Source organism: Martes martes (genome assembly GCF_963455335.1).
Source record: "Martes martes genome assembly, chromosome: 3".
NCBI lineage: Eukaryota > Metazoa > Chordata > Mammalia > Carnivora > Mustelidae > Martes > Martes martes.
The window spans coordinates 14,516,511-14,530,347 of NC_137890.1; the positions used below are offsets into that span (position 1 = coordinate 14,516,511).

General features: G+C 44.3%; 1 protein-coding gene across 4 annotated transcripts in view; it reads right to left on the minus strand.

Moving 5' to 3' along the window:
- The window catches only part of CLDN10 (claudin 10), a gene marked incomplete at its 5' end in the record, with an annotated part of 119,630 nt that overhangs the window by 22,097 nt on the left and 83,696 nt on the right, over positions 1-13,837 (minus strand). The window contains one exon of one of the 4 annotated variants that reach the window (XM_080798968.1): positions 3,332-3,609. The exons of the other annotated variants lie outside the window; for them this stretch is intronic. Coding sequence (XP_080655094.1) covers positions 3,332-3,551 — 220 coding nt within the window. Of the gene's footprint in view, positions 1-3,331; positions 3,610-13,837 lie in introns of those variants that run through there. 4 annotated transcript variants of the gene reach the window in all.

Below are 13,837 nucleotides of genomic sequence, written 5' to 3' on the forward strand. Positions count from 1 at the left end.
ACACACAAAACAGATAATCATATCCAAAAATGGGCAGAAGACATGAACAGACACTTCTCCAAAGAAGACATACAAATGGCTAACAGACACATGAAAAAATGTTCATCATCACTAGCCATCAGGGAGATTCAAATCAAAACTACATTGAGATACCACCTTACACCAGTTAGAATGGCCAAAATTAACAAGACAGTAAACAACAAGTGCTGGAGAGGATGTGAAGAAAGGGGAACCTTCTTACACTGTTGGTGGGAATGCAAGTTGGTGCAGCCACTTTGGAAAACAGTGTGGAGATTCCTCAAAAAGTTAAAAATAGAGCTACCCTATGACCCTGCAATTGCACTACTGGGTATTTACCCCCAAGATACAGATGTAGTGAAAAGAAGGGACACATGCACCCCAATGTTCATAGTAGCAATGGCTGCACTTGCCAAACTGTGAAAAGAACCAAGATGCCCTTCAACAGACGAATGGATAAAGAAGATATGGGCCATATATACAATGGAGTATTATGCCTCCATCAGAAAGGAGGAATACCCAACTTTTGTATCAACATGGATGGGACTGGAAGAGATTATGCTGAGTGAAATAAGTCAATTATCCTATGGTTTCATTTACTTGTGGAGCATAAGGAATAACACGGAGGACATGGGGAGATAGAGAGGAGAAGTGAGATGGGAGAAATCGGAGGGGGAGACAAACCATGAGAGACTGTGGACTCTGAGAAACAAACTGAGGGTTTTGGAGGGGAGGGGGGTGGGGGGATGGGTGAGCCTGGTGGTGAGTATTAAGGAGGGCACGTATTGCATGGAGCACTGGGTGTGGTGCATAAACAATGAATTTTGAAACACTAAAAAGAAATAAAATAAAAATAAAATAAAAACAAAAAAACAATCATTTATATTGAGAGGAAACAAGAGACTATAGGCATAAGATATAGACAGGCAATGTATGAAAGAGAAAGAAAGTGGTCAATAAATACATGATAAAGTGATAAAAATCATTGGCAAAAACTTGGGAAATACTGATGAAAATGATAACAGGATACTATGTCACTTATGATGCTGGATGAAAAACTTAGTGGTGAGAAAGCAGAGAAACAGGCATCCTCGTATGTTGTTGGTGGACTGTGATTTGGCACTATAAACCGAACATTAAAATGTATCATCTACCCCCTGCAGTACCATTTCTCAGTATCTACTTTACAGAAATACACAAGTGCACAAAGAGACGAATATGAAGATTTTCAGTGCAGCAGCACCACCAACGACATGCTGGAAGCCCGTTGTCCGACAACGAGAAAGTAGTTCAGCAAACCAGTCTGTCCAGACTTACGAACACTATGCAGTCATTAGAGTTACTTCTATATGTGCTGGCTGGGAAGGGTATGTTATTAATTTTAGAATACTGCAGAACAACAGGGAGTATGAAGTCATTTGTGTTTTTTTAAAGCCATTTCCTAGACACGTGAGCACACATGAAAGGCCATTTTGCAAGTTGGGTTGTACATTAATGTCACTCCTTTCTTTTCTCCAACCTCAACTCTCTCCAAAGCCCCATAATTGAGGGCTATGCCCCCCTCCCTCCTCACTACCCAACCTGCCCCCCAAGTCTCCATGCTAACTGCACTCTCATAAGGCGACAACTTCACCATTCTGCACCCTGCCACTCTTCACGGAGCCTTTCTTCCTCACTCCTCTCTCTCTTGTCCCCCAGCTGTCTTATAGAAGGGATCAGATCTGGCACACTACCTCAGGTAACAGTACAGTTAACAGCAGAAGAATGCACTTAGGACAGTAACCATCAATCCCAAATTCCCGAATGTAAACCACAGAAACAAGAGCCTGCCTGTTCAAAGCATCTACCTGAATGTGTGCTCTACAAAGCACGGGAAATTCACCAGTAATTCTAGGGCATCAGCAGTGTCCCAGCTACTTCTTTTACACAACAGGACCAAGACCTGGGTGTCACCCATCTAAAACCAGGCACATATGCGTGTATATGGAGGTTCCATCAAATACCACATTGAGCAACAGTTTGCTTTTCATAGCAAACACTGTGTTAATTCTTGTCTTTTATTGAATCAGCTATGCAAATATAAACCTGTCAAGGAATAATAAAACAATTTTTTTTAAAGAAGGAAAGAAAACACCTCGAAACTAGAGATAATGCAAATGACTCTCCTTCAATTTATGCCTGGATCTACTGAGTCCCGACGAACCTAGAACTTGAGCAGTCACGGTAACTGGGTTGACATCCACTCCTCTCAAAACTATGAGAGGCACCGGGGTGGCTCAGTGGGTTAAAGCCTCTGCCTTCAGCTCAGGTCATGATCCCAGGGTCCTGGGTTCAAGCCCCCCATCAGGCTCTCTGCTCAGCAGGGAGCCTGTTTCCCCACCTCTGCCTGCTGCTCTGCCTACTTGTGATCTATCTGTCAAATAAATAAAATCTTCAAGAAAATAAAAAATAAACTAAAACACCAGTTTTCTATGTGACCATTTACCTGTTGCTCTAATGCAATACAATACAGAACACAACTAAAAACAAACGATCTACGAAAGAACCACAGAACAGAGACCCGGAGAGCCGATGAGGGAGGCACCGACACAGTCCTTGGCAGTCTCTGGCACAAGATTGTTGCTAGCCAGGATTCTCTATCCACTGCGGCACAGGCAAGGGCTATTTATTTGTCTAAAACTTGGAGGAAGCGTTACAGCCCAGGAGGACACATTTGTTGAAGCGTGGGGTTGTTTTCTTTCTCCCTTGGGGAGGGGGTGGGGAGAGGCGGGAACGGGCTGACACTCCCGCAATATGTTTAATTCCCCCTTGCCTATTCTTAAAAGAACTGGCAAAACGGTTAAAGGGAGTTGAGGACAAGCAAATTTGGCTTTGACATGTGGATGATACCACTTTAATCAGGATCCAGCTCCTTCGGGGAGTGCTGGGTGAAGCAGACCAGCGTCACTCCGTGTCCTAACAGTCCCCGAGAGATGGGGATCCCGCAACCGTGTCCTCGACTCTCGGGACTGCAAAGGTGCTTCCCTTCGCACCCACCTCCCGACGCCTGAGTCGCCCACCCTCCCCCCGGGTGTGTCCCCCTCTCCCGCCCCGGGGCGCCGGGCTCGGTCTGGCGCCCCCGTGGGACACGCGTCCGGACACGGCGGCGAAGGGCACGGGGCTCTCCGCGGCTCCCTCAGGCTCTGGGGGTAAAGCGGGCCCTGGCCTCGGAGGGAGTCCCGCCGGGGGGAGGGGTCAGGGGGCCAAGAGGGGCGCCCCGCTGCCCCGCCGGGCTGGAGCGAGGGCCGGGGGCAGGGGCCGAGGGGATGCAGACCGTCCAGCGCCAGCATGGAGGGGAAGTCCTTGCAGTTGGAGACGCCCGTGGAGTCGGTAACGCACGTCTTCCACAGGTTGGCCCAATAGGTGGCGGTGGTGATGACCGTGCCGTCGATGGTGGACACCTTCCAGTAGTCGGTGGGCAGCGTGGAGGACACCAGCACCCAGCCGGAGATGGAAACCATGAAGGCGATGATCTCCGAGGCCGTGCTCGCCATGCCGCCCGCTGCAGCCGCGCTCGCGCTCGCGCCTCCACTGGGCGCCACGACCCCCCGCGCTCCCGGCCCCGGGGCTCCGCCCCGCCCCGCCCCGCCCCGCCCCGCCCCGCCCCGTCCGCGGACCGGCGCTAGGGGGCGCGCACGGGCCCGAGGACAGGACGCTCCCTCCGGGGCGGAGAGGGCTTGCGGGGAGCTCTTACGCTCGCTGCCTGGGTTCTCTCCAGCCAGCTGGCCCGGCGCCCAGGGTCGGGGGGCTGGGGGAAACGTGGCCCGCGCTCCCCTCGCCCCCAGCCCCGGTATATCGGGGCCGGGACCCTGGAGAGCGGCTATCCTGTTGGACAGACTGGCAGCAGGATGTGGACAGCCCGCTTCGTCCCACCCCCACCCTGCCTCCTCCCCCTCCATCCTCCTCCCCCTCCATCCTCCTCCCCCTCCATCCTCCTCCCCCTCCATCCTCCTCCCCCTCCCCGGTCCTACCCCTGGCAAATAGCTCGGCTTCTAGAGCGCAAAAGCAGAGCAGAAAAAGCCTTTTGTGAGCTCCGAAAGGACACGGCCTGCCTGATCACGCCGCAGCCCTAGGCTTGCTGAACTCTAAAGGTTTTCATGCTACGCTCCTCTGCGTGACCCTGTTCAGCCTGTCACGGAGGGACGACTGCAGTTCTGGGCTTGAAATAGGCCTTGCCCCGAAATCTCTGCAGTTCTTTGTTGGCCCCGCGATATGCAGAAAGTCATTGTAAGAGGCGTGGGGCACAGGCTTAAATTCAAGACCGCAGCATGCGGAGCGCACAGGCTCGGTGGCAGCCTTCGTTGCAATTTTGATCTTGAATGCTCCAGCCTCAAGGCTGGTCTGCTTGTGCTCGTGCAGTTCGCGTAGGACAAGCATTTAAGACATTTTCCCTGGACGTCCCGTCTCGCTCCCCGTTCTGGGAGTCTGTTTTATCAGCTGATGGCTCTGTCACAGTGAACACTGTTCCATATCTTGTTTTACTTTTTTGGGGGGGGACTGCCACCTTTTGCACCTAAATGAAAAATAAACTCATTCGTGTCTTCATTGCTGTATCGAATTAGACATAAAGATCAAGTTGTCCTTTCAGTTTCCGAGGTCACGAATCTGGGCATAAATGAGAGAACAAAGACTCTGGCTTTATTATGGGGTTATTTGTCCCTTTAAAGTTCTTGTGGTTCTTGGTATGAGCTTTCAGGATTCACTTCTTGTTCAGGATTCACTTAACCAAAGGTCTAAAAGCCTATAAATCAGTCCTCTACAATAAAGCTAGTTGCTAACCTTCTGCTTCACACTTTCACTCATTGTGAAGAATTTCTCAATTCCTCTTTGTCACTGTCTTTTAATATCTTTTAAAATTTTAATTCCAGTATAATTAACATATAGTGTTAATATTAGTTTCAGGTGTACAATATAGAATTCAACAATACTATACATTGCTCCGTGCTCCTCATGGTAAGTGTGCTCTTGTCACTTTTTGTTTTAACCAAATGGGTCCAAAATGGAAGTAGAAGTGATTAGATGTCTGTGAAGAAAAGAGAAGGTTGGACTATAGAATCATCAAAATTTATATTAGGAAGGACCATTGGAGACTGTTAGGACACACTCCACACTCAGCCCAATTAGTCTATTTCTTGAGATAGTGTTTGGTTCATGCTACAATTTCAGGCCCATGGGGTTCAGTGCATATGTTCTGGTTTTGTTTTGTATTGGGTTGACAGCCTTTTAGCAAGTTTTTCTGTATAATGAGCTCAAACCTGTCTCTTTTCCTCTTTTTTTTTTTTTTTTTTAAGATTTTATTTATTTACTTGAGAGAGAGAGGGCACACAGGGAGAGGGAGAAGCAGACTCCCCGGAGCCTGATGCAGGGCTCAAACCAAGGACCCCAGGATCATGACCCAAGCAGAAGGCAGATGTTTAACGGACTGAGCCGCTCAAGCGCCCCAAACCTGTCTCTTTTTCTTCCACCTAAATGCTGTCAACTGTGCTGAGACCACACAAGGTTAAGTCCTACTCTGGATCCAGGCAGCAGCCCCGGCAGCTGTGTTGTGTGTGCACAGTCATGTCGTGCTTTGTACGAATGGGAATAAGGGTGAAGATGGTGTGTACACGGGTGGGATGCAGACATGGTTCCACTTCTGTACTGCTCTTGGTCCCACCTTGTCCTGGTGTGTCAAGCTTCAAAACAGTTTGGGAAGCACCTGGTACCCCTCATCCTTCTCATCTTTGCTGCTGTTGGAATAGATCACCTTTCTCTATTGACTACAAACTGTCCACTATTCTTTTGTATGATTTGCCTTTTAATGAGCTTTTATCACCTCCTTTCTTGCCCTCCAGTGTATTTCCATTATGATCTCTCTGCCATATTCTTTTCTGACCGATCTATTTCTAACCCAGTTTTACTATTCAGAAAACACAAAAAATCATGAACCAGGACATTCCCTACGGCATTTCCTAAAATTCAAAATTGCACGCGTTTGGGTTTTGTATTTTATTTCTAGCCTTGTTTGACAGTCTCTTCGTGTCTTCCTCCTGGCAGGTACTCACTAAATGTATTCTTTCTTTCTTTCTCTCTTTCTTTCTCTCTCTCTCTCTCTCTTTCTTTTTTTTCCAGAAAAAACCCTGAGTCATTTGACACACAAAAAAGTATAGTATTGTGCTCTGAAGACTCAAGCAGTTCCTAATTTAATAATAGGTTGGTTATAGATTTCATTGTTTGGAATCAAAGCTCATTGTTTGTTTTAAAGAAAGAACTATGAAGAATGGTTTGGTATTTTAGACCAGCCCCTGAATGTTTATTTAACAGATTATGTAGCTTTCCCTATTGTACTTTAAAAAACATCCATAAACCCAGGGATGCCTGGGTGGCTCAGTCCGTTAAGTGGCGGACTCTTGATTTCCGCTCGGGTCATGATTTCAGGGTCCTGGGATCGAGCCCCTGTTCAGGCTTCATGCTTGGTGGGCATGCTTGTGGTGTTTCTCTCTCCCTCTGCCCCTCCTCCTGCTCATGTGGACTCACTCTCTCCGTCTCTCTCTAAAATAAATAAGTAAATCTTAAAAAAAGAATTCATAAACCTGGATCACCATTGCAACATAGTTTCCAGAGGGAAAAAAAAAATCCAAGAATTCCAACTTGGAACTCCAAGAGAGACTTTGTTTCTCTCTGCTGCATTACTGGACCATTATTTAAGCCCAGAATCTCCCAGGGTAATGCCGGGAGTGAGTTTTCCAAAGCTTCTAGTGTATAACCAGGCTGGGAACCACAGTTCTGACTGGTTGAGGCATATATATATATATATATACACACATACACATACATACACACACATATACATACACACACATATATATGCCTATAGACTGTTAATTTAGTAAAACAGATGGTGTGCATTATAGAGAGAAAGAAAATGAATCTCTTGGTTGAAAACTTTGAAAAAAGAAACATTCTTTTACTCTGTAAAAGAGTAAAAAAGAGACTGTGGCCCACAATTTCAACTTCAAAGCAGTTCAAAATACCTCAAGGGATCCATAAATTAAGACCTGGATGGCAATGCTATTAGCTCCTTTGCCTGCTGAAACAGACTAGGGTCGTCACGCCTGTGGATTTGATTCATTCCTTTTACTTGTATCCTTTGTCCGTTTATGAGGTTGGACAGCCTAAACTCTTTCTTTTTCTTCCCTGGCACGTACTGCATAATTCCCAAAGAGTTCTATTTTAGACCCCACAAGTGCCTGACCAAAAGATGAAAATGTTAACTTCCTTCAGTACCTAAAGAGTATTATTTAATGAATCAAGCATCTATTTTAAAACGTCTTATATTGTAAGCATTTCAAAACCTGTTCAGTCAGAAGAAACCTTAGACTAGACAACAACATACTTCAACATAAGAATATTTAAAAAATAAAAAGAGACTGAATAGAGATTTTTAAAAAATCTCTACATAAATGGTCTATTTCACTTTAAGATTATAGATTCCCAGATAACCTTTGCAGTTAATCTGCAAACCTATTTACAGAGAACCTTTCCGTTGATAAATGCTTCCTTATTTTCTTCAGGATTCAGTTCACTGAAATTTTTACTTACTTATTCATGACGATCTATCCTTAATTTTTTTTTTAAAGATTTTATTTATTTACTTGACAGAGATCACAAGTAGGCAGAGAGAAAGGGGGAAGCAGGCTCCCTCCTGAGCAGAGAGCCCGATGTGGGGCTCCAGATCCCAGGACCCTGGGATCATGACCTGAGCTGAAGGCAGAGGCTTTAACCCACTGAGCCACCCCGGTGCCCCCATCCTTAATTTGAATATTGTGTGAATACAGCTAGAAAGTTGCTTCTCCAACTTATTCAAAGTAACATCTTAATTAACTAACGATAATCTGGTCTTTACAAAAAACTGTGGATTTTTTTCCAATATGAAAATGCTGATTTATCTATAAATTAATAAATTTGACAAGGAGCCATCGAATGTCCTGAAATATATTCTGAACTTTTCCCCTTTTGAGACCTACACCGCTGAGATTAGCATTGGAAGTTATTTCTTGGGCATTATTATGCTTATTAAGGAAAAATAGAGGACTCCCCCCACCCCCTGCCCCAGGGTTGTTTAATAGGAGTGAAACCAGTTTAGCCGACTTAACAGGAGATTTGCAGAAATTCTTTACTTGAGATTCAACTCACCTGCCAAACAACACAGGTGTGCCTCTTAACAACTCAAGGATTTTCTAGGCATCAAATTTGGTTTCAGTAGACATTAGCTCCTTCCTAGATGCCAGGGAGGTGGGTGCTGCTAATCAGGTGGGAAGAAACTAAGTTCTGATAAAGTAGTATTAACTAGAAAAACAACTACCCAGGAGCCAAATATTGTTACACCATGTTAGAGAAGACATTAATGCCGATACTAAGAGAGTAAAATAGCATATCTGTGTTCTTTTTCCTTCTATTTTCCCTAAGACTCTGTTTATCTTAATGCTCTACACTAATTCTATGATATTTATAATCTCCTTAGCAGGAAAGCTACAGAGTGATAGGAGTATTATGGGAATGAACACTCATGCTTATCATTGCATCATGAATCATATGTTTGTGTGTATATATGTATACATATATAATTTTTCTGCAAATTATGAGGAAACAGTGTTTTTATTTTGGCATTTGGTATTGTCTAAGGCTGTACTGTATCAGAACATTTCACTGGGGGGGCGCTTGGGTGGCTCAGTCCGTTAAGCCTCTGCCTTCAGCTCGGGTCAAGATCCCAGGGTCCTGGGATCGAGTCCCGCATCCGGCTCTCTGCTCATCGAGGAGCCTGCTTCTCCCTCTGTGTGCTGTTCCCTCCACTTGTGCTCTCTCTGACAAACAAATAAATAAAATCTAAAAAAAAAAAGAAGAAGAAGAAGAATGTTTCAATGGACCTGTTATAAGTTGGTGGCATGTATTTTGTGAACTTGTTTTTCCTGCATTACATTAAAATGCACTCAATCCCTGGCTAAACGTAACAAGTCAGGAAACAACAGATGTTGGTGAGGATGCAGAGAAAGGGGAACCCTCCTATGCTGTTGGTGGGAATGCAAGCTTGTGCAACTACTCTGGGAAACAGCATGGAGCTTCCTCAAAAAGGTGAAAATAGAGCTACCTTACAACCCAGCAATTGCACTACTGGGTATTTACCCTAAAGATACAAATGTAGTGATCCGAAGGGGCATGTGCACCTGAATGTTTATAGCAGCAATGTCCACAATAGCTAAACTATGGAAAGAGCCCAGATTCATCAACAGATGAATGGATAAAGAAGATGTGATATATAGAGACAATGGAATACTACTCAGCCATCAAAAAATGAAATCTTGCCATTTGCGACCACAGGGATGGAACTAGAGAGTGTTAAGCTAAGTGAAATAAGTCAGTCAGAGAAAGACAATTATCATATGATCTCACTCGTATGTGGAATTTAAGAAACAAAACAGAGGTCATAGGGGAAGGGAGGGAAAAATAAAACAAGACAAAATCAGAGAAGGAGACAAACCATAAGAGACTCTTAATCATAGGAAACAAACGGAGGGTTGCAGGAGGGGAGGGAGAGGGGAGAGTAACTGGGTGGTGGACATTAAGGAGGACACATGATGTAATGAGAACTGGGTATTATATAAGACTGATGAATCACTGAGCTCTACCTCTGGAACTAATAATACTCTATGTTAATTAATTGAATTTAAATATAAAAAATGCTTTCATTCCCAATTCTGAGGTACTTGGGGTCATCTCGATTCCTCTTGATCCCCTGGAGGGGAAAGTTTCGGCCCCCAGCAGCTCACAGCTGTCCTGGTGAATACCCCTCCAGCCCTAAAGGACTCTCACTCTGAGATGCTAGAATCTTTCAGTGCTTGCGGATTGGTTGCTTGTATTTTGCTAGTCAATCAGCATCTCATGAATCCTAATAAATCCTACCCACTCAGATTGGGCAGCAAGTAAATCTGTATGTTTAGGACAAGTCAGGTTTTTATTTATTTATTTTTTTTCCTCTGAGTTGCAGCTTCCTCATTTATAAAACGAAGGAGTTATTCTGGGCGGTCTCCAAGACCACTTCGAGCTCTGAAAGTCTCTGAGTCTGATTCCTAATGAACTTGGCCAGCCACAGACCAAATCAATAAGGAGAGAAGAAAGGCGAGAGTTTTCCTTTGCTGTCTTCCATGCTTTCTTTTCTATTTCATTTCTATTTTCATTTCCTGCCATTGTTCTCCCTCCTTTGCTTTATTGAAAGGACTGTACATGTACGGGGGTGTGTGTTGCGGGGGAGGGGTTGGGCATGAAGATCATATTATTTTATTTTCAATTCTTATTTTTGCTTATGAAAAACATGTGATTAAAGCAGGGTAGTTGATAATGGCTAATGCTAATGGAGCGGGGGAGATGTAGGGGACAGAAGGCAAACGAGCAACCCCAACCGGCAAGAGGAAGTATTTAGTAGCCGTGCCAACAAAGAAGAGGTTGATGCAGGAGCAGAGGGAGAAAAACCAGGAAGCAAGAGGGAGATTAATCCAAGGGAAAGAAATGGGGTGGGGGGATGTCCAAAAGGAAGTGTGGCAACGGTAGGAAATTTAACTAGACAACAGTTGAGGGTCAGAGAGGATGGACAGCTACATGACAGAAGAGGGGTAACAGAAACGTAGGGGAGGGGGCCGGGTGACCACCAAACAGTGGTCGGGAAGAGTAACGTTGCGGTGAAAAAGGAGATGGATGGGCACAAGAGAGGGCGGAGAATTGCGTCAGCCCTCGCCTTCCCACATGAGTGTGTGTAAGGGGGGGAAGCAGAACATTCCAGTGTCTGTTACACATGAAGAGATTTTCCCTCTCTGTGATCCTCTAAATACAGCTGGTGAGAATTTAGTCCAAAGTACTCAGGAGCGCCATGTTTACTGTTTGGCTCGCTTCATGGCAAACATTATTGGACGTTTACAACGAATTCTTTAAGGGTCAAAAATGCAAATTCTTACAGAAACATACCTAGAAGCAAATAATTAATGATGATTCCTTCCAAAATGTAGGCTTTCTTCTGTTTTCATCTACTAAAACTTATATGGCTACCTTTTAGGTACAGTCACCCATTTAGTAACAATCCCATGAAGTGGGTTGTTTTCATTCCCTTGTAGAAATGAGGAAACCAAACAACAGACAGGTGAAGTCACTTACTCAAGGAGGTGGTAGAAGCTGGGTTTAGTCCTAGAGTCACAGTCTTTTGTAGTACGTTGCCTCCTACCAACACAATTCTATGAAATTGTGTATTCCATCAATATCCACTGGGTAGGGGCGCCTGGATGGCTCAGTGGGTTAAAGCCTCTGCCTTTGGCTCAGGTCATGGTCCCAGGGTCCTGGGATCGAGCCCTGCATTGGGCTCTCTGCTCGGCAGAGAGCCTGCTTCCCCTTTTCTCTCTCTCTGCCTGCCTCTCTGCCTACTTGTGATCTCTCTGTCAAATAAATAAATAAAATCTTAAAAAAAAAATCCACTGGTTATATGACCAAATACACACATATAATGAATCAAAACAATTCTAGATACTTTTTTTTCCTAAAGATTTTATTTATTTATTTGACAGAGATCACAAGTAGGCAGAGAGGCAGGCAGAGAGAGAGGAGGGAAGCAGGCTCCCCGCGGAGCAGAGAGCCCCATGCGGGGCTCAATCCCAGGACCCTGGGATCATGACCTGAGCTGAAGACAGAGGCTTTAACCCATTGAGCCACCCAGGCGCCCCTAGATACTTTGTTTTTATCTTTATTTTTCAGAGAGTGGCTTTTATAGTCAGAAGTATTTGAACAGGATACCTAATTTCCTTATTTAATTTCATTGTGCCATCAAGTCTTGTTAAGAGATGAATTGGAGTTCATGAATATGCTGTTTAACGATGTCCCAGGCAATGCTGATTCATTGTATCACAGTTGGTGCCTGGAACACTTTTCTTGAAATGTATGTGTGTTTGTGCATGTGTAGATGAAGAAATGTACACGCATGTGTATGTACGTATATGTATGTGCACACACACACATTATAAAAAGTTCATTAGAGTACTCTGTCCTGTCTTTTCCATGCTTTGGATCCTGTGCCTTGCTCTCAGCCAGTTAGAATTTACTGATTTTCCCTTACCGCCCTTTTTCCTCACTGTCCTGAATTGGGGGTTTTCTGTGGTGTTTGGTATTTCCCTTGCTATGGACTGTCTTTCTTACGTTTATTTTGTTTTCTGATGACGTTTCAGACCCATATTAGCTAAAGAAAAGTGCGCTGCAATAAAACAAAGGAAAAGGGTCCCATTCAGATGTAAAATGCGAGGGTTTTGTTTTTGTTTTTGCTTTTTTCCCTTTTTCACTAGGTACTTCTGAGTTGTTTCTGGAAGGGTTATATCCCATGGGCTCACCGACAGCAGGGTGGGATGGATCTTGTTTTTTCATATCCTCATAGTACTTGTTCCATCTGACTCTATAATTATTATATCACTCTGAAACCCGAGTTTCTTCATTTCCAAAGTTCACGTTCTTATTATGTTTAAATGATATCCTGGTCATTCAAATTCTGAAGGCGTTTACAGACATGTGTTTAAAAATTTAAAAAAAAAAATACAAATACTGAAACATTCCAGGGGCACCTGGCTGGCTCAGTCGGAAGAGTATGTGACTCTTGATCTCGGGGTCATAAGTTCAAGCCCCACGTTGGGTGTAGAGATTGTTTAAATAAAACTTAAGTGCTCAAGTCAGCAGCACAGATACTAAAATTGAAGGATACAGAGAAGATTAGCCTGGCCCCTGTGTGAGGATGACATACAAATTCTTGAAGCATTCCGTGTAAAAAAAAAAAACAACAACAGAAAAAAAAACTAAACTAAAAAAAAAAAATTCCAGACATTACCTCCTCTTATCTGATTATGAGAGAAAAACAGGGATGTGGGAAGAGAGAAGTTTGGAATATTGCTCTGAGATATCAGGGAAGGAGATGTGTATGTATCAGAGAAACAAAGAGACAGAAGTAAAAGGGAAATGAGAGTGACGCGTAATAACAAAGGAAGATGTTTTCTCTCTAATTTTTTTGAAGATTTATTTAGTTCAGGGAGAGCTTGCACATGCGCACATGCAAGCGGGGGGGGGGTGGGGGTAGGGGCAGAGAATGCCAAGCAGACTCCTTGCTAAGCATGAACCCCAGGCTGCCGAGCTCAACCCCACAACGCAGAGATCATGACCTGAGCTGAAATCAAGAGTCAGATTTTCAACCAACTGAGCCAGCCGGGCGCCTCAGATGTTTTCTCTTTAAAACCTGGATTGGGAGTGAAAGAGTTAAGGGTAGGAGATGATGAAGAGGATTTTTTAGATGAGCTTATATGTATGTGTGGAATGAGGAGGGAGGCAGGACCGTTGACTCATTTCTCCCTCCCTCGGCTGCTTCAGCCCTCTCCTCCTCTCAGATATCTAGCTCTACAGCACTGGAGAGTTAATGCATCTGAAAAGCAATAGTTCGTGTTTGGGGACATGAGAAAAGGTGGAACACGATGACTGAGTTAAGCATTAAATATCATGTCAGTGCGACCAATTTCCTCTTTATTTTTTTCTTTGAGAACAGATTGTCCAAGTTTCAGAAAACAAACTTGTAACCAGAAGCGCCTTATCGTCAAACATTATGTTTTTTTAATTTTTAATTTTTTTAAAAGATTTTCTTTATTTATTTGACAGAGAGAGAGATAACAAGTAGGCAGAGAGGCAGGTAGAGAGGGAGAGGGGGAAGCAGGCTCCCTGCGGAGCAGAGAGCCCG